Source organism: Salmo trutta, chromosome 15 (genome assembly GCF_901001165.1).
Source record: "Salmo trutta chromosome 15, fSalTru1.1, whole genome shotgun sequence".
In the NCBI taxonomy this organism is placed as follows: domain Eukaryota; kingdom Metazoa; phylum Chordata; class Actinopteri; order Salmoniformes; family Salmonidae; genus Salmo; species Salmo trutta.
The window spans coordinates 47,614,516-47,641,810 of NC_042971.1; the positions used below are offsets into that span (position 1 = coordinate 47,614,516).

The 27,295-nt window shown below is 41.4% G+C and overlaps 1 protein-coding gene across 1 annotated transcript in view; it reads left to right on the forward strand.

Annotated features, from left to right (window-relative positions):
* LOC115149200 (calcium-binding protein 7-like) overlaps positions 1–22,486 on the forward strand; it is a 33,674-nt gene extending 11,188 nt beyond the window's left edge. The window contains exons 2-5 of the mRNA XM_029691834.1: positions 19,802–19,945; positions 20,081–20,193; positions 21,751–21,898; positions 22,093–22,486. Coding sequence (XP_029547694.1) covers positions 19,802–19,945; positions 20,081–20,193; positions 21,751–21,898; positions 22,093–22,220 — 533 coding nt within the window. The 3' untranslated portion in view covers positions 22,221–22,486. The remainder of the gene's footprint in view (positions 1–19,801; positions 19,946–20,080; positions 20,194–21,750; positions 21,899–22,092) is intronic.
* The last annotated feature ends 4,809 nt before the right edge of the window (positions 22,487–27,295 follow it).

Genomic DNA, 27,295 nt, shown 5'->3' on the forward strand with positions numbered 1-27,295 from the left:
TAGAGTTAAGAAAATATTTACTAAATAAACTAAAGTAAAAAAAAAAAAGAAGTAACACAATAAAATAACAATAATGAGGCAAAACACAGGGGGTACCGGTACCGAGTCAATGTGCGGGGGTACAGGTTAGTCGGGGTAATTTGTACATGTAGATAGGGGTAAAATGACTATGCATAGATAATAAACAGCAAGTAGGAGCAGTGTAAAAACAAAGGGAGTGGGGGTGTCAATGCAGTGCAAATAGTCTGGGAGGCCATTTGATTAATTGTTCAGCAGTCTTATGGCCTGGGGGTAGAAGCGGTTAAGGAGCCTTTTGGACCTAGACTTGGCACTCCGGTACTGCTTGCCGTGCTGTAGCAGAAAGAACAGTCTATGACTTGGGTGACTGGAGTCTTCCTCTGACACCTCTTGACAGTTTAATACTTTCTGTGAAGTACCCATTATTTACTATTTTTACACCTACGGCTGCTATACTTTAACCCATTGTATAAGAGATTCCCCAAAATGGAAATATTCCAGGCATTTATATATAAATCTCAATCGTACTTTATCAAAAGTATTTTCAAAGTCCGCTATGAATACCAGGCCTGGTTTCCCAGATTTATCCTAGCATTCTATTGTTTCCAGTATTTGTCTTATATTATCTCCAATGTACTGTATTGTCCATGTAAACAACCTGTCTGATTAGGATGAATAATATCCGACAAAACCTTTTAAATTCTATGCGCTATGCACTTTTCTATAATTTTTTGCATCACAACACTGAAGTGTAAGGGGACTCCGATTTTTTTAATGGATTGGATCTTTATATTTACCACTTGGGTCCTGTTTCAGTAATAATGAAATCAGACCTTCGTGTTGAGTATCTGATAATCTACCATTTTGATAGGAGTAGTTAAAACATGCTAATAGCAGTCTTCTGATTACATCAAAAAAGGTTTGGTATACCTCAACTGGTATGCCATGCAGCCCTGGAGCTTCCCCAGACTATAATATATTACACTTGATCTTTCATGAATAAGTTCCTCCATTCCTTTTTGTTTTTCCTCTAACGTATTCTGTGCCTCTATGGTACTGTTTTTGTTAGTATCTATCTGTACTGTTAGTCACTCTATTTCCTTTCTTAATATGAATTATTTTGACTTAAATTGCTTTTGTTTTATAGATGAGTATTGAATTGCATGGCCTCTAAAGGCACATTTAAAAGTGTCCCATACACAATGGGGATCTGCTGTACCTACAATATATTTTGTCAGAAAAAGTCAGTTATAAATTCTTCTGTCCTGGTTAATAACAAGCTGTCATCCAATAGGCCTTGATAAAGTGTCCAATATCCTCGCCCACTTGGAAATTCTGTAAGAGAAATGTATATGCCAATCATTTGATGGTCTGACTGCATTCTGTCTCCTGTCAACACTTTATTTTACTTTTGGTGCCAGCGAAAATGACATAAGTATTCAATACGACTAACTTCATTGAGCTTCCACCATTTCTATCTCACTAGTTCAGGATATTTAACCCTCCATATATTCACTAGTTCCATTATATCCATTATATTCATGATTTATTTAAGTGCAGAAGGGTGATAGTTTGTAGTGTGATGTCCTTAAAATATTTTAACGGTCCATTGAGGTATTTAAAACCGTATTGTAATCTCCAACCATAATAATAGAGTATTGTATTGCTTGTAGGCAGTGGCGATTTTATCATGTAATTTTTGGTGGTGCCACAAAAAAAAAGTGGAATGCATGCCAGCATTGCCACTACACAACACATCACTAAACAATACATTAATTGCACTATGACGGTGACAAACTGTTCCCACAAACTGTTAGGGCCTACATAAAGCTGTCCCAACAGCAGAGTCCCAAAAGTAGTCCCAACACCTTACCACCGCTACACCTGGCAATCAGCAGAGCCTTGTCTGGCAGCGAAACAGTTCATTCAGTCTAATTTACTGCCTTAACAAAAAACATAACTGATATGGATGACTTGCTTAAACAAATGTGGTTTCTACTGACAATTGAGATGTACAAACTATGGAATAAGGGGACGACAAGTGGATAAGAGGAAATCCATAATTTTGATTAAGACAATGAGCGAGCTAGGACAGACGTAACGTTAGTCAATATAACTATTTGTTTAGTACTTTTGAAATGTACAGCGACAGAATTCAGGACATGGGCCGTTCTTACAGTGCGCTCCCTGTACAAAAAGTTAGAACCGTAGGATCAATAAAGGGGGCATATAAGTAGACAATGAATGCTCTTACAATATTCGATTATTACATTTCTCTAAAACAGGTTATAGGCTACAGTAGAACAGTCAGAACAGTAGGCAAAATTAAGAGGGGTAAATAGACCAAATTATTAGGGTGAGGCAGATAGGCTACTGACATCTTACTACACAACATACACTTAGTATTACTATCTTAGCTATAGTATGGTATACATATCTCCCTGGTATATTACATAATCTATGAAGCAGCATACAATACATTTTTGGACTCACATTGTTGTGCTCGGCTCACTTGAACAGGAAGGTGGCGTGGAGGTCCTCCGAGTTAACAGTTGTTTGGAGCATGGCACAAACCATGCTTAATTGACAGCATGGCCAATGTTGGATGTTTATCATTTTAAACTTGGAAAAGAGCCCCTTAATCCACACACAGCCACTGTCACTGATTCCTTCCAAACCACTCGTTGAATATGGGATTTCCAACTTGTTGTGTCATGTTTATGTCCAATGGCCGATGAGCACCGATACGTTTTATCTATAATTTTTTGTTCCTTATTTCACATCATATGACATGGATGAAAAAGGATTTGCCAGTAGATTGTCGACTTGATTCATTATGATGACTGCTAGCTAAGATTGTAAAAGTATAATGTTGACATGATTGGTCCAATCAAAGTGATTTGACGTCATTTTATCTGTGGCCAATGACCCTGAGCCTTCTTGGATAGGCACTTCTATGGCAGCAGCCGATGGGATAGAATTTTCAATGTCTCCTCTGACACTTGGCAGTGACGTAAAGTCCCCATGAGTGACAGAATCACGGCACAACGTTTCGTATTTTCTGCTGGCTTTCCCCTCCACCACAGAAAGCACTGAGCTAGGCTGAAACACCTGCATTTTGGAGCTGCATTTCTCAAGAAAACAAAAGAGACAATGTTATTAACTCAACGATACATTTACATTTTAGCAGACGCTCTTATCCAGAGCGACTTACAGTAGTGAATGCATATATTTCATAAATTTTTTCTCCGTACTGGTCCCCCGTGGGAATCAAAAACACAACCCTGGCGTTGCAAACACCATGCTCTACCAACTGAGCCACACGGAACCTGACCCAAATAGGACCTGTATATATACTTTTTACATTGTTTTCAAACTGATATGTGACACTTATTAATGCCACAATAACATGCAAAACAGGCAAGCCCCCCCCAAAAAACAAACCCAAAAATATTTTATTTATTTATTATTTGCTAAAAACCTGCCCTGAAGGATGGGTCGCCACTGCTTGTAGGCTTGATAAATTATTATATATACAGTGCCTTCGGAAAGTATTCAGACCCCTTGACTTTTTCCACATTTTGTTATGTTACAGCCTGTATTAAATAAAGAAAAAATCCTCAGCAATCTGCACACAATACCCTATCATGACCAGTGGCGGTTCTAGACCATTTCAACTGGGTGGGCCAAGCTGGGGCTAGTTGTACTGTTAGAGGGGCCAGTTACATTAGACGTTATTGTTGTCATATCGTTTTCTTCACTGCATTTCAGGCATTAGCAGGCAAAAGACCATGTTCATAATCAAAATCGTTGCCACTGTCTAATAACGGATGTAAAAAAGAACGATAAAATTATTTCATACTCCACATTTAGGGGGGCCACAAGGGGGTCCAGAATTGTTGTCACAGGGGCACTGGCCCCCCCTGGCCACCCCCCAGAACCGCTAGTGATCATGACAAAGTGAAAACAGGTTTTTAGAAGTGTTTTCAATTAAACATAAAAAACAGAAATACCTTATTAACATAAGTATTCAGACCCTTTGCTATGACACAAAATTGAGCTCAGGTGCATCCTGTATCCATTGATCACCCTTGAGATGTTTCTACAACTTGATTGGAGTCCACCTGTGGTAAATTCAATTGATTGGACATGATTTGGAAAGGCACACTCCCGTCTATATCAGGTCCCACAGTTGACAGTGCATGTCAGAGGAAAAAACTGAATTGTTCGTAGAGCTCCGAGACAGGATTGCTTTGAGGCACAGATCTGGGGAAGGGTACCAAAACATTTCTGCAGCATTGAAGGTCCCGAAGAACACAGTGGCCTCCATCATTCTCAAATGGAAGAAGTTTGGAACCACCAAGACTCTTCCTAGAGATGGCCGCACGGCCAAACTGAGCAATCGGGGGAGAAGGCCCTTGGTCAGGGAGGTGCCCAAGAACCTGACGGTCACTCTGACAGAGCTCCAGAGTTCCTCTGTGGAGAGGGGAGAACATTTCCAGAAGAACATCAATCTCTGCTGCACTCCACCAGTAAGGCCTTCATGGTAGAGTGGCCAGACTGAAGCCACTCCTCAATAAAAGGCACATGACAGCCCACTTGGAGTTTGCCAAAAGGCACCTAAAGACTCTCAGACCATGAGAAACAAGATTCTCTGGTCTGTTGAAACCAAGATTGAACTCTTAGGCCTGAATGCCAAGCGTCATATCTGTAGGAAACCTGGCACCATCCTTACGGTGAAGCATGGTGGTGGCAGCATCATGCAGTGGGGATGTTTAAAAGCGGCAGGGACTAGGAGACTAGTCAGGATCGAGGCAAAGATGAACAGAGCAAAGTACAGAGAGATCCTTGATGAAAACCTGCTCGAGAGCGCTCAAGACCTCAGACTGATGCGAAGGTTCACCTTCCAACAGGAAAACGACCCTAAGCACACAGCCAAGACAACGCAGGAGTGGCCCTGCCAAAGCCCGGACTTGAACATCTCTGGAAAGACATGGAAATAGTTGTGCAGCAACGCTCCCCATCCAACCTGACAGAGCTTGAGAGGATCTGCAGAGAAGAATGGGAGAAACTCCCTAAATACAGGTGTGCCAAGCTTGCAGCATCATACCCAAGAAGACTCGAGGCTGTAATCGCTGCCACAGGTGCTTCAACAAAGTACTGAGTAAAGGGTCTGAATACTTACGTGAATGTTATATTTACGTATTTTTTATAAATTTGCAAAAATGTATAAAAAACAGTTTTTGCTTTTTCATTATGGGGTATTGCGTGTAGATTGATGAGGAGAAAAAAACGATTTAATACATTATAGAATAGGGCTGTAACCTAACAAAATGTGGAAAAAGTCAAGGGGTCTGAATACTTTCCGAAGGCATGGTATTTTCAAAGAAGCGTGGATCATCATTATTTGGACCGTATAGATTAATGAGCTTTAAAGATTAAAATAATCCCTCTTGGCCACCCGAGTGTCGCTGCGGTCTAAGGCACTCCGTCACAGTTCTAGAGGCGTCACTACAGACCCGGGTTCGTTTCTGGCTGTATCACAACCAGCCATGATCACGAGTCCAATAGGGCGGTGTACAATTGGCCCAGAGTTTGGTCGGGGAGGCATTACTTGGCTCATCGCGCTTTAGCGACTCCTTATGGCAGGCCAGGCGCCTGCAGGCTGATCTTGGTCGTCAGTTGAACGGTGTTTCCTCCGACACATTTTTGGAGGACGCTTAACTCGACCTTCGCCTCCCGAGCCCGAAAAATGGGTAATATACAAAAAAATACAAAAAGAAAATCCATCTACCTTGCGGATCTGTTTGAACAATTTGCACATTCGGATCAAATTGATTGTTAATTCATATCTTCACCCCTTTTCACCAAGGAAGAGGTATATTTCATCCCACCAGTCCATTCTCCACACAACTTAATCTAAAATAGTTGAATGACTTTCCTGTAAACAATGGATATTATATTCCTTCTCTTTTAGCCATGTAAATACTGATCGTCTTTTCTTATTATCTGCAAAGCTATTATAATTATAACTGGCTATACTTATTTCACCATGATGAGATACAAGTTTCAATTCTATTTATCATAATATATGTTTGTAAACTTACCATTAAAAAGTAACATAATGATTGGTTGGCCCATATAGCTATACCACTGTATTTGCACTGCTGAAACCTCCCGCCATCCGAAGTTGTATTGTCGTCCCAGTGACTGGCAGACCACACCTGTCAACCTGTATCCTAGGGCCTTTGAGAGATTGGGACCCATGCTTTCAAAAGAGCACATAGCGCCACCCACAGAATAGAAGCAGATTAACTGCCAAAAACATGTGCAACACTCTCACCTCGATTGTATTGTATACCGTTACTTAAAAAAATATTTATATAGAAAAGAAAATTGCAAATCTAAATTAATTTCCACAATTGGCAAATAATATGCGTAATAATGTTGGCAGTTCATACGAAGGATTGTTACTTATAACCAGGATCGGCATTAAAAAATAGCATTTTTGGCAAGCAATTATTGTTTTGGCCATGTACTGTTATAATCTCCACCCAGCATAGCCAGAAGGGGACTGGCCACCCCTCAGAGCCTGGTTCCACATTAGGTTTCTTCCTAGGTACTGCCTGTCTAGGGAGTTTTTCCTTGCCACTGTGCTTCTACATCAGCATTGCTCGCTGTTTGGGGTTTTAATTTGAGTTTCTGTATAGCACTTTGTGATATCTGCTGATGTAAAAAGGGCTTTATAAATACATTTGATTGATTGATTGAATTATTGTAATTCATCCTGTATTGTCCCTAACATTATAACCCCATAGCAACAGATGTGGGATACATACACACACACACACACACACACACACACACACACACACACACACACACACACACACACACACACACACACACACACACACACACACACACACACACACACACACACACACACCACCCTTCCCCAACAAACAACCACAAGCTCAGATGTTTAACAGTTATTCCATCCCGAGCCCAACTCAAGAGAAGGCTTAATGTGCGAATGCATATACAGTTGTAGCTGTTTGAGAAGGCACGCAAAATGGAGCAAGAATGGGGAGATTTGATTAACCAATGTCAAGTCTTAGCTGATGGTGCTCAGATACACCCCCCTACCCTGAAATACACTACCCTGAAACTCACACACACTGGTCCCCCGTTGTGACCATTTTACCAAGCATCTCTGTGCAGTCAGACCTTTTGATTATTTTGTCCCACCAGGGCAACAATAATTTGCCCCCTCTCTGATTGTGACCCCCTCCCCATGGGTTACTGCAGCTAGTGTAGCCAGTACTGCTTCTACCTGGGTGGGGACACCCCACCAGAATCCCCACCAGCTATGTACAAGGTCATCAAGGTTCTGATTAGCAGCTTTGAAAAATGTATTGTATATTATGCTCACATATCCAGGGGCTTTGGCTTTATTGGACCAACCCTGCCAGGCAGACTTGGACTCTTGAGGGGGCAGTGCTACTTTACTGGGTCTCTGACCGCATTTATCTTTCTGTCTTGGCTGCATATAGGCTACTTGCAGTAGGCCTATAAAACAGATAAGGATTTCTCCTTAGTGTGTGGGTCACTCAAGTGGGTGTCTAAGGTACAGGGTTGGGGACTGCTCCGTCATGATAAGAAAATAAATAAATAAACTATATTTATAATCTATTTTAAAATGTATATCCCAGATCTGCACAAAATTGAAAGCTCTCTCAGTCACTACTCCTGATGGCAGACACACATGGGCTCTAGCATTTGCAACCATTTTCCTTTTTCACTCACTTAACTACAGACTTTTCCAAACACAAATACCCCATCTTCCATCACAATACACCTACAAATACCCACATCCTCTGTTTACTGTGTTTTTTAACTCTACCATGTTGATTCCTACCTAATTTTGGGCTTCTAAGTACTTTTGTGTTCCAGTTCATTATATTTGAAATATGTATTATTTCAATAACTATCCTCTACATTACATTTTAGTCATTTAGCAGACACTCTTATCCAGAGCGACTTACTGTAGTGAATGCATACATTTCATACATTTCTTCTCTGTACTGGTCCCCCGTGGGAATCGAACCCACAACCCTGGCATTGCAAACACCATGCTCTACCAACTGAGCCACACGTGACCTCTCTTCTAATGCTGTTTTTTATCTATTTATAAATAATATGAATAGAAAGTCGAATACAAATTATTTTACAACATGCTATCTTGAATGATATAGTGTATTTGTAGTTTATTTCTTTATCAATTGTTGTATTTTCTTGTTTTCCCTTTTTTCCTTGATTACAATCCCTACCATGGATAGTATTGGGCGTTCCATTATTCTACTCCTCTTTTCGAACTTTGTATTATTTAGAATAGCCATGGAGTAGTCTTGGTGTCTCGGAACAGTTGGTTATCAATGTACAGTTAATCGACTACGGAGCTACACATTTCCCTATAAGTCTATTCACCTTGAATACTGGGTACAGAACTTTGCGCCGTTCTGCAATTTCCTTCAGGAACTGATCATTCATTCCTATTTTCGTGCCAGTGAGTTTTTTGCCCAGGCTTTTAACCATTATTTTATCTTTAAGAATGCAAATTTGGCAACAATTGGGCACTCGTATCGTTGTCCTCTCTATCCGAAACGGTGTACGCGTTCGAAAAAAGGTTGCAGTCAGAGTGCAGTATAACTCCAGTACACTGCAGTATAACTGCAGTTAGAGTGCAGTCTAACTTCAGTGTGCTGCAAATATTGCATCCAAATAACACAGTTTTCTTTACTGCTGTAATTTTGCAGCATAACTGCAGTTAGAGTGCAGTATAACTGGATCAGGATCTTTCACCCTCATTTTCTTTAAGCACCAGATTTTCTCGCATGGATCTAGTCTGTATTCCATGTAAGGCTTCTTTTAGAAACATGTTCTCTTTTTTAAGTTCATTAACATCCGATTCAATAGTATTGACTGTACCTTTTAGCTTGTTTGTTTCTTTCTCCATTGTCACAGCTTTTTCGTCACTCGTTCTCCTTTTTTTTTACTGACAACTTCGAATACTCCCAATTGATAATTTCTTGATTTTAGCAGGTCGGTTTCCACTCTTACCGTACCAGGTGGTGAAAAGCAGGTGGTGTCTGTCGAGGAATCGAGTTGTTTTCTCTTGGAGTTTGGTTCTTAATTCACATGGAAAGAGGGTGAGATCCGGTAGTCAATGGGGAGCTGCAAACGGTATGTTACCTCATTGACCCTCCGGAGTACTTTGAACGAACCCACAAACCGGGGGGTCAGCTTCCGGCAGGGCAGGCGGAGCGGGAGGTTCCTGGTGGAGAGCCAGACACGATCACCAGGACGGAACACAGGAGCCTCACTGTGGTGGCGGTCCAAACCTCCTCTGCACGCCGGAACCACTCATCTGCTGCTTCGGTCTGGCTCTGGATCCACGGGGCCAGGGCCGGCTGGTACCCCAGGACGCACTGGAAGGGAGACAGCCCGGTGGAGGAGTGATGAAGTGAGTTCTGGACGTACTGTGCCCAGGGAAAGAACCGGGCCCACTCCCCCTGCTGGTCCTGACAGTGACTCCTAAGGAACCTCCCCAGCTCCTGGTTGGTCCTCTCCACCTGGCCGTTGGACTGAGGCCGGTACCCGGATGTGAGACTGACCGTGACCCCCAGCTTCTCCATGAAGGCTCTCCATACCCGTGAATTGGGGGCCACGGTCGAAGACGATGTCCTCCGGAAGGCCATAGTGCCAGAAAACCTGTTGGAACAACGCCTCAGCAACCTGGAAAGCGGTAGGGAGACTAGAGAGAGGGATAAAATGGCAGGATTTGGAGAATCTGTCCACAACAACCATAACAGTGTTGAAACCATCAGACGGGGGAAGATCAGCAACAAAATCTATGGACAGATGTGACCAAGGCTGCTGAGGCACGGGAAGGGGAAGTAGTTTCCCTGCTGGAGATTTGGATTAGGTACATATGGAGCATGAGTTGACATAGTGGGCGATGTCCTGCGCCAAGGTGGGTCACCAGTACTTCTCAGAGAGAGATTGGATGGTGTGGGTGATATCTGGGTGTCCGGTGGCGAGGGATGTATGTGCCCAGGTCAACAGCCGATTTGTCACCCCCGTGGGGACATAGATGCGTTCTGGAGGGCAGGTAGCAGAAGCAGTTTCCCTTTCCAGAGCCTGACGACGGCTACATCTACGTCCCAAAACATGGGAAGATACAAAAGAACAAACATGGGAAGCGTACTGAACGTGAGGGAAAACCAATAACACCTAAAGACTGATGACAAATGAGGGCTAAATAAAGGGGGAGAAATCAGGGTATTGATAAAGTCCAGTTGTGCCTAATGATGGGGCGCAGGTGTGCGTAATGAGAGTTGCCAGGTGTGCGTAATGATGGGTTGCTAGGACCGGTGGTTAGTAAACCGGCGACGTTGAGTGCCGAAGCAGTGGAGCGGGAGTAGACGTGACAATGCGTTTGTAATATTTATCAATGAACTTCTCTGTCCTTATATGTTTTTTAGGGTTATTATCCAGTTTGAATGTTATTGCCCACTAGCAAATGGATCAGTGTAGTGCTACTATTTGGTCCGTTTTAGAGATAATAAATATTGCGATTTTTCATGAGGCATTCTGCACCTCCATCTTTAGTCTGCCATCTGCTAAATAGTTAACCAAATAGATACCCGGACAATTTCAAATGACTTTTTTTGTCTGCCTTATAAAGTAATTGTCTTTTGGCTGGGTGACTGGTTTCTGGGGCTGATTACACTGTAATACTGCACTGTCCAAGTTTCAGTATTAAAAACCTTTGTGCTCCTTGATGAAACTGCAAAGTGTTATAATAATAATTGTACCAATTTCCATTTTCTCACCAAAATTACAATTGTTACAGTTAATATATGACAGAAAAATTCATACCAAAATAATGCATAAAAAATATATATTGAAAATAGGTTTTTAAATATGTGGTCAGGAGGTGTAACTATATTCATCATCAGGGAACTAAAGGGGATTACAGCGAATGGCACTTTTTGTTATTCTTCACAATCCCTATTCCCTACGAACAAGAGTCAACACCTCAAAAATAATCAGACTGAAACAGTTAATTCAAGTGCCTCTCGACAGCTATGGCATAGTCAGGAAAGTATTTTAGGACTGCCAGTTCTCGCCCTTGAACAAGTCTGCCGAGCAAGATAAGACCACAGAGCACTGATTTCCTTAGAGTGAGATCCCATGTCTCAGTCTCCACCTCTCTTCCTGTTTCTCAATGCACAACTGACGGAGCTCACAAATGTTCTTTATAGATCACAGAATGTCAGAGAATCCCCCAGACACAAGACATTGTTGTAGGACTCAGATCACTTTCCATTTTGTATGCAAAGCTGTCTTCATACATGGTTACAAATGGGAAGATAAGCACCTCATATAAAGAGATGAGGTCTCTGACTACTGTAAATCTGAAAATTAATTAGCTATTAAATTTGATACAATGCTAACATTTGACAGAGACCATAACCCTCTGTATGACAGCAATGCTCCCCATCAGCTGATTTACACATAATACCTAACACACAGTTGAACACACACTGGACTCTAATTGGGCTATAATAGAGTTCATACATAGGGTGTGTTCGTAAATTCCATCTGGCTATCTAATCCGATTTCAGAGCACTCTCTTCTGAGTGTGCCAGAACGCAGAATAACTGATAAATTTAGGAACGCTCAACATTCATCGGAAATTACCGGTGTCAGTAAACATCTGCAAAAAAAGCGTAGTTAAATAATTGCCAGCAGCACATTGACGTGTTCTCTCATTTTATGTCTGGAAGTAGATAGCAAGCTAGCTAACTTTAGCCAGTTAGTTTGGGTGCTTGACTGCCGTTGTGAGGTCAGAATGCTCGGAGCAACCCTACTCCTTGGTTAGAGCGTCCAGTGTGCTCACTAAATGCTCAGAGAGCGAAACGCTCTGAATTTTCAAACAGACAATCTGACAAAGCTCTGTATTTACGAATGTCCAGAGTGCACTCTGAGCGCTCTCTTACACTCCAGTGTGAATTTACGAACGTACCCACAATAGAAAGAATCATTAGAATTATATTTCATTGAGCAAGCGTTGCTATAAACAAAGTGGCATGGCATTGTTTGAAGATTGTTTGAACAAATTAGAACACTGTAGCATACAGCGCTGTTCTCATCAAATACTGTTACCCTACTGTATGTAGGTGGGTCAATTCCTAGAATGGGGAATCCAATGCCAAATGTGGATATATGGTAAGCAGTGGTGTCCTCGTGGACCAGCTGTTTAAATTAGTACCAGGAAGGCTTTTCCCACAGTGTTGAATCTACAGGGTCCCAGAATAGTGTGAACTATAAGAGGGTTTCCATCACCTCTTACTGTGTCGAGTCCACCTCTGGTATATAGCGATATAGGATCTTAATTTGATCACTCTTTTGTTGCTGAGAATTTTCCTGCACTGCAGGAAATGCAGATGAGCTTCGTGATTTACATAGATTCACTGAAAACCCACACTACAACACGGTTATATTAACAGTATTGCACTTTTCATTTAGCCTACTTTTAACCTGCTGATAGCCTAACCACCGATCAAGCAACATTATGGACTAAACATTCAAATCCTGTTGCTGCAGGATTATTTTGCTGTAACAATATAGGTCAAATTAAGATCCTAAATCTGTAGCAGACAGCTTGTACTGCAATTCCCTTGGCACATCAGAAGAAGCAGAGTTTTCTGTAAAGTCTGTAAAGCTGAATAGATAACCCGGGATGAGTTATTTGTTCAAGCTGAATTATTTAAAATGTCATAACAAAGATCAAGTCATGACTGGAGATTGTGATAATTTATTGGAGAGCTCCAGGCTCACAGTAAGCTATCTGAAGAGGAGGGATCTCTAGAAACCCTCTCTCTCTCTCTCTCTCTCTCTCTCTCTCTCTCTCTCTCTCTCTCTCTCTCTCTCTCTCTCTCTCTCTCTCTCAGCCGCAGTCTAACTGAATGCAGAACCAATGTCACAGTGCCAATTCAGCTATATTATGATAAAAAGACAAGCCTTTTGAAAGAGAGAGAATTCTCATGAAATGGATGAGCAGGTCGCTTAAAATTGAATATCTGACACCAGCTTCAGCAAATACAATTGTCAGTCAGTTGGAACCAGACAGTCTTGTGGTTTTTCATTTTTGTTTGATTGTTGTCAGTCATTTGTTGGGAAAGCATTGGGACAGTGCAGAATAGAGCTATATCCCCCATACAAGACCTACCTGCAGAGTGAGACAGACAAGCAGAAAAAACTGTCCTCCTCAGAGAGGGAAACTATGGTCCTGAGGCACTGGGGAGGAATAGGGCTCAGGCTCATAGGTGACCTTTTGTTCAGGGCGAACGGTGCAGACAGACCCCTGTAGAGATCCCCTTTCGGGGCTGGGCTCACTACACCAGAGATGGTTTCTTTCTGCACTACAGAGCAGATTGACTGAGGAGATTTTAATACGCATCTAGATTGGAATCTTTTAAAGTGACTACCAGGTGGAAATGAAGGAATTGACTTATATCTTCAATAATGGAACGTTGTTCGGTGTGTGTTCAGGGTCCTGCCGCTGCTCAGGAATGTCAGAAATTCTATAGATCAGATGTGTATTGTGAGCATAAATAATGATAGTCGATGTGAGACTTCAACTCCAGTCAAATATCTGCAGTTGTGCAATTACTTTGAATGAAATGGACATGCGCAGGCGACGAGCTAGGCTTTGTAGTATTCAATTCTCAAAGCAACAGATCATGAATTTAACTCATTTGTAAACTAACTGTGGATTTTTAAACTAACTGTGGGAAACTAAACTTTTGACTGACTTTGAAGAAGTTCTGAACATGTAAAATAAATTATATGCCAAGGGAGCTAAGGTTTTAAAGTGTAACTCTTCTTGGAATAGGAGCAATTTGGTGGCCATAACCTTGACATTAAATCAAGGACTAAGACTTAAAACGACGACCTTCAAAAATCTATGACCTTTAACCTCTCTCACTCATATTAAGGATATCTGTTAGAGAGCCAAGATATACTTGGAGCTGAATCGTAATATTCAGCATTGACAATTAACACATCACAACATCTATATAAAATATGGCTGTGTTGAAAGAGAAAACAAATAAGTGAAAAAGTGATTAATCGCTGCCCCAATAATGCTCAGTCACTGATGGCTGTCTCTACAGCCTTAACACTCGAAGGGGCATTGCATTTATCAGCCTGATGGCATCATACACTCAGTGGCCAGTTTATTAGGTACACCCCCTGTTCGTGAAAATGGTTCGCTCCTACAGACAGTGAGTCACGTGGCCGTGGCTTGCTATATAAAGCAGGCATACAGGCATCGAAGCATTCAGTTACTGTTCGATTGAACGTTAGAATGGGCAAAACAAGGGGCCTAAGCGACTTTGAATGTGGTATGATCATCGGTGCCAAGCGCGCCGGTTCCAGTATCTCAGAAACGGCCAGCCTCCTGGGCTTTTCACACACGACAGTGTCTAGGGTTTACCGAGAATGGTGCGACAAACAAAAAACATCAAGTCAGCGGCAGTCCTGTGGGCGAAAACAGCTTGTTGATGAGAGACTTCGAAGGAGAATGGCAAGATTCGTGCAAGCTAACAGGTGTGCCACAAACAGGCAAATAATGGGCGCAGTACAACAGTGGTGTGCAGAACGACATCTCAGAACGCACAACTCGTTGGTCTTAGTCACGGATTGGCTACTGCAGCAGACGATCACACAGGGTTCCAGTCCTATCAGCTAAAGACAAGAAGAAGCGGCTCCAGTGGGCACGCGATCACCAACACTGGACATATGAGGAGTGGAAAAACATCACCTGGTCTGACAAATCCCGGTTCCTGTTGCGTCATGCTGACGGCAGAGTCAGGATTTGGCGTAAGCAGCATGAGTCAACAGCCCCATCCTGGCTGGTGTACAGGCTGATGGCAGTGGTATGGTCCCTTGATACCAACTGAGCAACATTTGAACACCACAGCATATCTGTAGCTGTTCTAGAGGCAAAGAGGGGTCTGACCTTTATTTAACTAAGCAACTTAGTTAAGAACAAACTCTTATTTACAATGACAGCCTACCCTGGTCAAACCCTAACCCAGACAACTATATGCTGCCCTATTGGACTCCCAATCACAGCCAGTTGTGATACAGCCTGGAATTGAACCAGGGTCTGTAGTGACACCTCTAACACTGAGATGCAATGCCTTAGACCACTGTGCCACTCATGGGCCCTAAATGGAGGGGTGTACTAAATGGGTGTAGTTAATAAACTGGCCAATGAGTGTATATCAACAGTAAGAGTTGGCACTATATGAGCTAAAGATAATTGTTCAATCACACCCATTGATCAGGTGGAAGTAAGACATGTGTTGCTATTATAATAATATCATAAGCCATTTAGTAGACACTTTTCTCTAAAGCAGCTTGCAGTCATTCATTTTACATGGGTGATGCCAGGAATCAAACCCACTACCCTGGCATTGCAAGCACCATGCTCTACCAACTGAGCTACAGAGGACCATTGTGAGGCATTGAGAGGGGCAGAAAGATGTCTGATGGCCAGGTCAATGTGACCTCATCTCTCTGTCAGAGCTGATAGAATGTCAATCTGACACAAGCAGTGAATTTAAATCAGAAGGGATACCATGAGAGGGAGAAGGAGGGGGATCTCTCTTTCACCGAAACAATAAAATAAAAAGGTGATACCCTGACAGCAGATCAAACAACCAGAGCCACGCTGGAGGGAGATGAAGTATAAGTAACAAACATCTGCCTAGCTGTCCCCTTCCCAGAGAACACACTTAACAATGGCTGGAGGACTGTCAGAGGACTGTCAACACAGCTGAAAAAGATGTAAGAGTTATTGATCCACACATCATATTGTTAGAACTGAGTATCTCTATGTGTGTTTATTATGGATCCCCATTACTTCCTGCCAAAGCAGCAGCTACTCTTCCTGGGGTCCAGCAAAGTTAAGGCAGTTTATACAATTTGAAAACATTACAATACATCCACAGATTTCACAACACACTGTGTGTCCTCAGGCCCCTACTCCACCACTACCACATATCTACATTACTAAATCCATGTGTATGTATAGTGCGTATGTTATTTTTTTAAATATTTTTTTTATTTCACCTTTATTTAACCAGGTAAGCTAGTTGAGAACAAGTTCTCATTTACAACTGCGACCTGGCCAAGATAAAACAAAGCAGTGCGACAGAAATAACAACACAGAGTTACATGGAATAAACAAGCGTACAATTATTGTGTCTGTGTGTGCGTGCGTGTGTGTGTGTGTGTATGCACGTGTCTGTGCCAATGTTTGTGTTGCTTCACAGTCCCCGCTGTTCCATAAGGTGTTTTTTTTAAATCAAATGTTACTGCTTGCGTCAGTTACTTGATGTGGAATAGAGTTCCATGTAGTCATGGCTCTATGTAGTACTGTGTGCCTCCCACAGTCTGTCCTGGACTTGGGGACTGTGAAGAGACCTCTTGTGGCATGTCTTGTGGGGTATGCATGGGTGTCTGAGCTGTGTGCCAGTAGTTTAGACAGACAGCTTAGTGTATTCAACATGTCAATACCTCTCATAAATAAAAGTAGTGATGAAGTAAATCTCCTCCACTTTCAGCCAGGAGAGATTGACATACATATTATTAATTTTAGCTCTGTGTGTACATCCAAGGACCAGCCGTGCTGCCCTGTTCTGAGCCAATTGCAATTTTCCTAAGTCCTTTTTTGTGGCACCTGACCACACGACTGAACAGTAGTCAAGGTGCGACAAAACTAGGGCCTGTAGGACCTGCCTTGTAGATAGTGTTGTTAAGAAGGCAGAGCATCGCTTTATTATAGACAGACTTCTCCCCATCTTAACTACTACTGCATCAATATGTTTTGACCATGACAGTTTACAACCTAGGGTTACTCCAAGCAGTTTAGTCATCTCAACTTGCTCAATTTCCACATTATTTATTACAAGATTTAGTTGAGGTTTAGGGTTTAGTGAGTGTTTTGTTCCAAATACAATGCTTTTAGTTTTAGAAATATCATTGGATGTGGTGAAAACCTAATTATTATCAGAAACAGTTTATTACATTGAGGCCCTGGTATTTGTAGCAACCTTCCTAATACTGCCAAGATTAGAGACATCCATGAAACTATTTGGTACGGAAAGAGATAACCTTTATACATAGGATGTGAAGGCTGAACAACTTTCTCATTCATTTGACAGTTATAGAAATCATTAATCACGATTTCCTTTGATGTGCTTTCTGGGAAACATAGCAGTTATAACAGCACTCACTGTAATTGTATTGTGTGATTTGTCTTGATCCTGCTGTTGTGTCCCAGAGCAGTAGGGTCAGTCTGACCCTGGCCACAGATTAGACACAGGGAAAAATCTATTTTCAGCCCTCAGTACACCAAAGAGGTTCCGATATGCCTTTTATCAATTGCATTTAACAGAAGGTTAACACATGCACACAAGTGCTCAAATTATTCATCAGTCATTTGAGTGTCATTTGAGTGTAGGTGTAACGACCGTCGTCGCAATGAGACCAAGGTGCAGCGGAGGATGTGTTCATTATAAAGGATTTAATGATCGAATGAACACTTTACAAAAGAAACCAAAAAAACGACTAGCAACAGTTCTGTCAGGAACACACTAAACAGAAAACATTCACCCACAAACCCCAAAGGAAAAACAGGCTGCCTATGTATGACTCTCAATCAGCAACAACGATCTACAGCTGTTCCTGATTGAGAGCCATACACGGCCGAAACAAATTAAACCACCAACATAGAAAATGAACATAGAACGCCCACCCATGTCACACCCTGGCCTAACCAAAAACAGAGGAAAAAACCCTCTCTATGGCCAGGGCGTTACAGTAGGCTAGTTGGTTTGCATGCTATTTCTATTACAATTCTCCTGTCAAAAAATGAAGTTGTGTTTTTTTACAGATAATTACTTCACTAGCATATTGTAATTCAGATTGCATACATTTAACAATACAATATGTATTAGATAATTTTGTATGTGATGTGAGTACAAACAAGCCATAGTGAAATCTGCAAATCCTTTGGACTTTGCCTCAACTCACTAAATATAAATGTCCTATGGCCACTCAGCTACTGTACCATTGATGCAGGATCCATTCAATTGCTATACCGTTTAAGTAACAGCCTCCTTGGATTATACATTCAGCAGGGGAATATAAAAACCAGTTCCTCGAAACACATTATCCACTTAATTTGTCATTTTCAAACCCCTTGAGTCTTGTTACAATTTGGTAAGTGCAATATTTAAAGCCTCTTTGTCACTGGAAGGACTATTCACCATCAAATGTGGATTTAAAGTGGTATTTGCATGGATTATGCACAGGTTGAGTTTAGTGTTTGAAATTCATTTAACCTGTTGAAAGGAAAGCTGTATACCTCATTTGAGCACAGTATTATTGAAGTTTGAAGTGCTGAAATCTTATGACTGTATGCATAATATGCTCAGTTTGTACTAGTTGATTCTGATCTGTTGTCTTTTACCGAGCCTGGAAAGATGGCACAAAACCTCAGTGGTGATATACTGTATCTAAGTAAACTCCAGGTCAAGGATATTACAAACCTTATCCAAACAAACATATAAAGTCCCTTACCATGTTGATGAGCATTTTGTTTATTTGCCACCCTCCAGATTTGGTATGGAAACTATTCCATAACCCCTAGCTACTACTATTAGGCTTGTAGCCTCTCCTCTTGTTCTACAGTATTCTGTTTGAAGTGAATAAGATACAGTTGGCATCACAGATGTAAAATGTCAGACCCTCTGCTGTTTGATGCAAACAAACACTCATGGATTTAAAGCCCTACAAATTCAGCTGAGCAATGCAAATATCAGCCAACTAGCTGCAATAAGATATGAACATAATACCACATATTTCTAAGTCAGCATTATTTACGTGAACATAACGCCACATGACTCTGAGTCTGAGCATTATTAACACATCCAATCAAACTGTATTTGTCACATGCGCCGAATACAACAAGTGTAGACCGTGAAATGTTTACTTACAAGCCCTTAACCAACAGTGCAGTTCAAGAAAAGTTAAGTAAATATTTACCAAATAAACAAAAGTAAAAAAATAACACAATAAAATAACAATACCGAGGCTATATACAGGGGGTACTGGTACCGAGTCAATGTGCGGGGGTACAGGTTAGAGGTAATTTGTACTTGTAGGTAGGGGTGAAGTGACTATGCAGTTCTCTATGAGTGGTTTGAGAGGTCAGGACAGCTCTGTTGTGTGGTGGGGAAATGTGAACTACAAATGATCAGTGCATTAGAAATAGAATATAAGACTAGTCTCAACCCTTCTACCCTCCATTTCCCCACAGAGATCCGCGAGGCCTTCAAGGTGTTTGTTCTTCTACCCTCCATTTCCCCACAGAGATCCGCGAGGCCTTCAAGGTGTTTGTTCTTCTACCCTCCATTTCCCCACAGAGATCCGCGAGGCCTTCAAGGTGTTTGTTCTTCTACCCTCCATTTCCCCACAGAGATCCGCGAGGCCTTCAAGGTGTTTGTTCTTCTACCCTCCATTTCCCCACAGAGATCCGCGAGGCCTTCAAGGTGTTTGTTCTTCTACCCTCCATTTCCCCACAGAGATCCGCGAGGCCTTCAAGGTGTTTGTTCTTCTACCCTCCATTTCCCCACAGAGATCCGCGAGGCCTTCAAGGTGTTTGACAGAGATGGAAACGGCTACATCTCAAAGCAGGAGTTGGGGGTGGCGATGCGGTCGCTGGGATACATGCCTAATGAGGTGGAGCTGGAGATTATTATCCAAAGGCTGGACATTGATGGTGAGTTACAAACATACGCAATATGAAATGAGGTTTACTGGGATAATTCAAGATAAACCATTGGCCCCATTACATGTGTAAAAGTGTTTGGCTGACGAAACTATTTACTAAATATCCACTCTCCTGTCCCTGCAGGTGATGGCCAGGTTGACTTTGACGAATTTGTTGCACTGCTTGGACCAAAACTTATTGCTGCTGGGATGCCTGATAAGTTCCATGGGGCGAACTTTGACTCTGTATTTTGGAAGGTAAAGTATCACTAGTATCACTATCAAAAGCCTCATCTATGCAGTCTCATTCTCTTCTTTCTTTTTCAGAGTTAATTATGGCTTAATATTTCCTCATCAGAGTGAGATGATTTTCCTGAGGGCTTTTAAAGCTTTTGTAATAATAAACCACAGTCAGTCTAATTAGAATTACCACAAAAACATGATAGGAGCTAAATGAGTCATTAACGAGAGGCCAATTCCACTGTGGTTATGAAATCACGTATTATATTCCTAATTGCCATTGCAATCGTTCCCCTGAGATTCAAATGTCTATTCAATTTCTCCATGAGAGAGAGTATTCCAGAGCAATGTTCAGAGAATTAATACAAACACTTTATTAGTTGCTTTATTGTTTAAATTCTTCATCACTCCGTGATGACTGGATCATGACATTGGATGTCATAATAGTCAGGGGGCTGTTCATGATTTTAAACTTCATAACAGTAATTCCCATCAGAAGAGGCTGGTAGGATGAGCTATAGGAAGATGGGCTCATTGAAATGGCTGGAATGGAAAAAATGGAACACAATCAAACATGTGGTTTCCATGTGTTTGATGTATTTGATACAGATCCATTCATTCCATTCCAGACATTACAATGAGCCTGTCCTCCTAAAGCTCATCCCACCAGCCTCCTCTGATTTACATCCATGTGTCTGTGTAGAGATAGAAACCCTTGCACCTCTTATAATTGTCTAACATAGAAATACTCCCCTGTGTAACCTTGCTCAAACATTAATATGCAGACAGACACCTGTAGTTGTGGTCAGTCACCAAGTTTCCATCCAACCTATTTATGCGAGTAAAGTACATGTCGGATAAAAAATGTCACAACAGGCCTATTGGAAACAGAAAACTTGTCAGGAAATGTCCAAATGTTGACAAAACAAAATACAATAGACAAGGTGGAATAATATTGATATAATAACCATCATATCGAGGTAAATTTGGAGTCACATGATGACATGTTGTGTGGTCCTCCCACTACGACTCGTCGGGGAGCATGCAGTTTATTAGGCTACAGATGAACTTCACAGGGTGGTGAATGTGGAAGTGGATGAGCTTAATTCTCCTTTCCAATAAATATTGAGGGTCTTATTCTGGTGACATGATGATCGTTGCTTGACTGCTGTTTGACACATAAAAAATATTGTCGCTCTTATCCATAATAATCTCATCATGTAGACTAGCCTACCCGCTCTGTATCTGTTGTTGGCTAGAGCGCATGTGCCAAGACCAGAGTAGGCACATGTGCTATTTAACGCAACAGTGTTTGTGATAAAACTATTGGTAGTGTGGAAAATGTTTGACACGATATATCAACATTTTTATTCAGTACATGAAAACGTAACTTTTTTGGTGTGCATTACCTCATCACACACTGATTGTTATCCGCAACAAGTACCTTTGGTGGAAACACACCACTGGTGGAACATTTGCATATTTTTTTATGTGCATTTGTGAATAATCGCATGAAAATCTGTGGCCTGTTGGATGGAAACCTAGCTAGTGTTTGTGTCTGGCACTATCCCCCAGTGTGACATGTCGAAGCTAACGGTAGATGAGCTGAAGAGGCTGCTGTATGACACGTTCTGTGACCACCTCACCATGAAAGACATCGAGAACATCATCATGACCGAAGAGAGCCACCTGGACAACCAAGTGTGCCAAGTGGACATTGACAGTAAGAGCTTCAGCCAGCACAATCTTGTTTAACACATTGCTGATAAATACAGCTATGCAATATTTCTAATGAGCAAAATTCATGCTACCGCCTCACGAAGGCTTGTAATCGATGAAGTACAATGTATTGTGTACTGTTTTCCTGATAGATTTCTCTCTGTCATTGTCTCTCTATTTTTCTCTCTCTCTTCACAGCGAGCCCGACACAACAGGTGAAGCACACATGTGTGCGGAAGAGTCTGATTTGTGCTTTTGCCTTTGCATTTATCATCAGTGTAATGCTTATTGCAGCTAACCAGATGCTCCGTAGAGGTATGAAGTAGAAAGTCCTTCACTACCAGAGGGGAAAATAGTTTTCTTCATTGTCCTTTCACACTCAATCCAGTGACTAAGCAGAGACAAATTAAACTGAAAAAAATAACCAAAATGACATGGATTTTCTTTGATCCAGAGACATACACTGAGTGCACAAAACATTAAGGACACCTTCGTAATATTAAGTTGCACCCCCAGAGCAGCCTCAATTTATTGAGGCATGGACTCTACAAGGTGTCAAAAGCGTTCCACAGGGATGCTGGCCTATGTTGACGCCAATGCTTCTCACAGTTGTGTCAAGTTGGGTGGATGTCCTTTGGGTGGTGGACCATTCTTGATACACACGGGAAACTGTTGATTGTGAAAAACCCAGTAGCGTTGCAGTTCTTGACACAAACCGGTGCACCTGACCCCCACTACCATACCCAGTTCAAAGGCAGTTAAATATTTTGTCTTGCCCATTCACCCTCTGAATGGCATACACACAATCCATGTCTCAATTGTCTCAAGGCTAAAAAATCTTTCTTTAACCTGTCTCCTCCCCTTCATCTACACTGATTGAAGTGGATTTAACAAGTGACATCAATAAGGGATTATTGTTTTCACCTGGGATTCACCTGGTCAGTCAGTCATGGAAGAGCAGGTGTCCTTATGTTTTGTACATTCAATTACCATTCTGTCCTGAGATCCATTTCAAGCCAGAGCATAGACCGAACCCCGTTACTAAAACCATCAACTGACGAATGGACATTCAGTGATGTAAAGTAACTAGTTTTAAGTTTCAAATTGTATTGGTCGTATGTACAGGATACACATGGTATACACCGTCCAACAAAATGCTAACTTGCAGGTTCCTTCTCGACAAGACAACAACAATAAGAAATAATAAAAGATAAGAATACGAACATAAAGTAAATGGCTCAGTAGAATATCATATTTTTTTTGCATAAGTATAATACAGGAAGGCACAATTTATAGTCCAATATTTACACATGTATCAGAGGAAGGGGGGATTGGAGGGAAAGTGTTTAAATTGTGTAGTATTAGGAATAGTAAATAAGAGTCTGGTAGCAGCAGTTGTGATGTGTGTGTGTGTGTGTGTGTGTGTGTGTGTGTGTGTGTGTGTGTGTGTGTGTGTGTGTGTGTGTGTGTGTGTGTGTGTGTGTGTGTGTGTGCGTGTGTGTGTGTGCTAAGGTGCGGAGAGTCAGTGCAGATTGTCAGTCCAGTTAAACTGTTCAGCAGTTTGATGGCTTGTGGATAGAAACGGCCTCTTGTTATCAGACCTCATACTCTGCCCGACGGTAAGGGAGTGAACAGATCGTGGCTGGAGTGGGGTCCTTGATGATCCTATGGGACTTCCTCAGGCACAGTTTCAAGTAGATGTCCCGGATGGGTGGGAACACGGTCCCAGTAATGTACTTCACCACGGGACTTGCGGTCGTGGATGGAGCAATTCCTGTACCAGGCCGTGATGCAACCGGTCAGGGCACTCTCAATAGTGCAGCAGAAGTATTTGGAGAGGACCCGGGGTGGCATGCCAAATTTCTTCAGCCCCCTTAGGAAGTAGAGGCGCTGTTGTGGTGGTGCTGTTGGTCCATGTCAAGTCCTCGGTGATGTGGATGCCGAGGAACTTAAAACTGCTGACTCTCTACTGCAGTCCCGCTGGATGATGTGGAACTATACTGAACAAAAATCTAAAAGCAACATGCAACTATTTTAATGATTTTACTGAGTTACAGTTCATATAAGGAAATCAGTGAATTTAAATAAATTCATTAGGCCCTTTCACATGACTGGGAAAGGGGTGTAGCCATGGGCGGGCTTGGGAGGGCATAGGGAGCTCCCCACCCACTGAGGAGCTAGGCCCAGCCAATCAGAATGAGTTTTTCCTCACAAAAGGGTTTTATTACAGACAGAAATACTCCTCAGTTTCATTGGCTGTCCGGGCGGCTGGTCTCCGATGATCCCGCAGGTGAAGAAGCCGGATGTGGAGGTCCTAGGCTGGCATGGTTACACGTGGTCTGCGGTTGTGAGGTCGGTTGGACATACTGCCATGCTCTCTAAAATGATGTTGGAGGCAGCTTATGGTAGAGAAATTAACATTAAATTCTCTTGCAACAGCTCTGGTGGACATTCTTGCAGTCAGCATGCCAATGGCATGCTCCCTAAAAACTTGAGACATCTGTGGCATTGTGTTGTGTGACAAAACTGCACATTTTAGAGTGGCCTTGTATTGTCCCCAGCACAAGGTGCACCTGTGTAATGTTCATATTGTTTAATCAGCTTCTTGATATGCCACACCTATCAGGTGGATGGATTATCTTGGCAAAGGAGAAATGCTCACTAACTGGGATATAAACAAATGTGTGCACAAAAGTTGATTGAAATAAGCGTTTTTGTGCATATGGAACATTTCTGGGATATTTTATTTCAGCTCATGAAACATGGGACCAACAATTTACATGTTGCGTTTAAATTTTTGTTCAGTATAAGTAAAAATAATTTTAAGTACTACTTAAGTATTTTTGGGGGGTATCTGTAGTTGACTTTACTATTTAAATGTTTACATCCTGCCATTGCATAGCATGTAGCCAATGGCAGTCACTAAAGAAAATGTGATAAGAAGCGAATGAGATTGGAAATGTAGAGATATGATTTTGGGGAACTTCTTAGACACAGATATATTAATTATCATTATCAAACCTAAGATGGGATCTGCCAATCCCTAGCTATTGAGCCACTGTTCCAACTGCTGGCTCACCCCAGTTCTCCTTCAAAACACACAGCAGATGTAAAGTACATGTAAATAATACATCCTGTGTGGCTCAGTTGGTAGAGCATGGTGTTTGCAACGCCAGGGTTGTGGGTTTGATTTCCACGGGGGACCAGTATGGGAAAGAAATTGTATGAAATGTATGCATTCACTACTGTAAGTCGCTCTGGATAAGAGCGTCTGCTAAATGACTAAAATGTAAATGAAATACAAGTAATACAGTTTGTGTACTTCCTCTGTGGTGGTTTTACTTCAAAGTCAGATGTATTTATTACAGTTATTATGCAAATTATAGTTCTTGCGAAAAGGTACATGACAGTTTTGTGTAAATATTTATGTTCTGTGAGTAACAGGTTTTACGGTATGCTGTGAAGGATATAGAAACATATCATGGATATCAATGTTGTTTTGTTTGACTGTTGACATGGTCCACCAAAACAACATTCAGCTATTGTTTAGATTTTGACTTGGTTATATTTTCTTAATGGAAGAAGAGACACGATATATCAAAGTTGATGATATCAAGAATGTAAACATATGATATTTTTTTAAACCAGGGTTATAATGTATGATTTCCAGGTTTACTGAAACTGGAATACCATTCTAACACAATTAATGTGTTAATGGCCATTTACTTAAATTTGACGTATTACTCTTTTGTCATATTTCTTTTTAAGAATCAGTGTTTATCATACAGTACCAGTCAAAAGTTTGGACACACCTACTCATTCAATGGTTTTTCTTTATTTTTACTATTTTCTACATTGTAGAATAATAGTGTAGACATCAACACAATGAAACAACACATATGGAATTATGTAGTAACCTATCAAACGCTATGATAAAACTGGATCTCATGAGGACCGCCACAGGAAAGGAAGAGGATAGAAGATAAGTTAATTAGAGTTAACTGCAACTCAGATTGCAGACCAAATAAATGCTTTACAGAGTTCAAGTAACAGACACATCTCAACATCATCTGTTCAGAGGAGACTGCGTGAATCATGCCTTCATGGTCGAATTGCTGCAAAGAAACCACTACTAAAGGACACCAATAAGTTGAAGAGACTTGTTTTGGCCAAGAAACACGAGCAATGGACATTAGACTGGAGTCCAAATTTGAGATTTTTGGTTCCAACCGCCATGTCTTTGTGAGACGCAGAGTAGTTGAATGGATGATCTCTACATGGTTGGTGGTTCCCACTGTGAAGCATGGAGGAGGAGGTGTGATGGTGTGGGGGTGCTTTGCTGGTGACACTGTCTGTGACTTATTTAAAATTCAAAGGCACACTTAACCAGCATGTCTACCACAGCATTCTGCAGCGATACGCCATCCCATCAGGTTTGCACTTAGTGGGACTATCATTTGTTTTTCAACAGGACAATGACCCAAAACACACCTCCAGGTTGTGTAAGGGCTATTTGACCAAGATGGATTGTTGCATCAGATGACCTGGCCTCCACAATCACCCGACCTCAATACAATTGAGATGGTTTGGGATGAGTTGGACTGCAAGGGGAACGAAAAGCAGAACAACAAGTGCCTAGCATATGTGGGAACTCCTTCAAGACTGTTGGAAAAGCATTCCCCATGAAGCTGATTGAGAGAATGCCAAGAGTGTGCAAAGCTGTCATCAAGGCAAAAGGTGGCTACTTTGAAGAATCTGAAATATATTTTGATTTGTTTAACACTTTTTTGCTTACTACATGATTCTATGTGTTATTTCATAGTTTTGATGTCTTCACTAAGACTATTATGTCTTCACTAAAATCCTTCTTTAACCTGTCTTCCCCCCTTCATCTACACCGATTGAAGTGGATTGAAGTGGATTTAACATGTGACATCAATAAGGGATCATAGCTTTCACCTGGTCAGTCTATATGTCATGGAAAGAACAGGTGTTCTTAATGTTTTGTACAATCAGTGTATATGAGAATTAACTATATGACTACACGCATTTGTGCAAATGTGAAATAGCCAGTGTAATAGACAATACATACAAAAATATTAAAGCAATGATATTGCATATGAACAATGTTACATTGAATTATTGAGGAGAATCTGTTCATGTGCAGTTTGTTGGGAGCTGATCAGATGTTTTACTCATATCCCTCAATCTGTCATATGTAGCAGTTTGGTTCTCTATGTGATTGTCATCAAGTCAAACATAGTGCAGCTCTGATACTTTGTGTCAAACACAGGAGGAAATCCACATATCAATCATATCAGAATAATATGTTTTATGGACCAACTATTCTTGATTGAAAAATAACTTGCAAGAAATGTATATGTCAGAGATCTTGCAAATC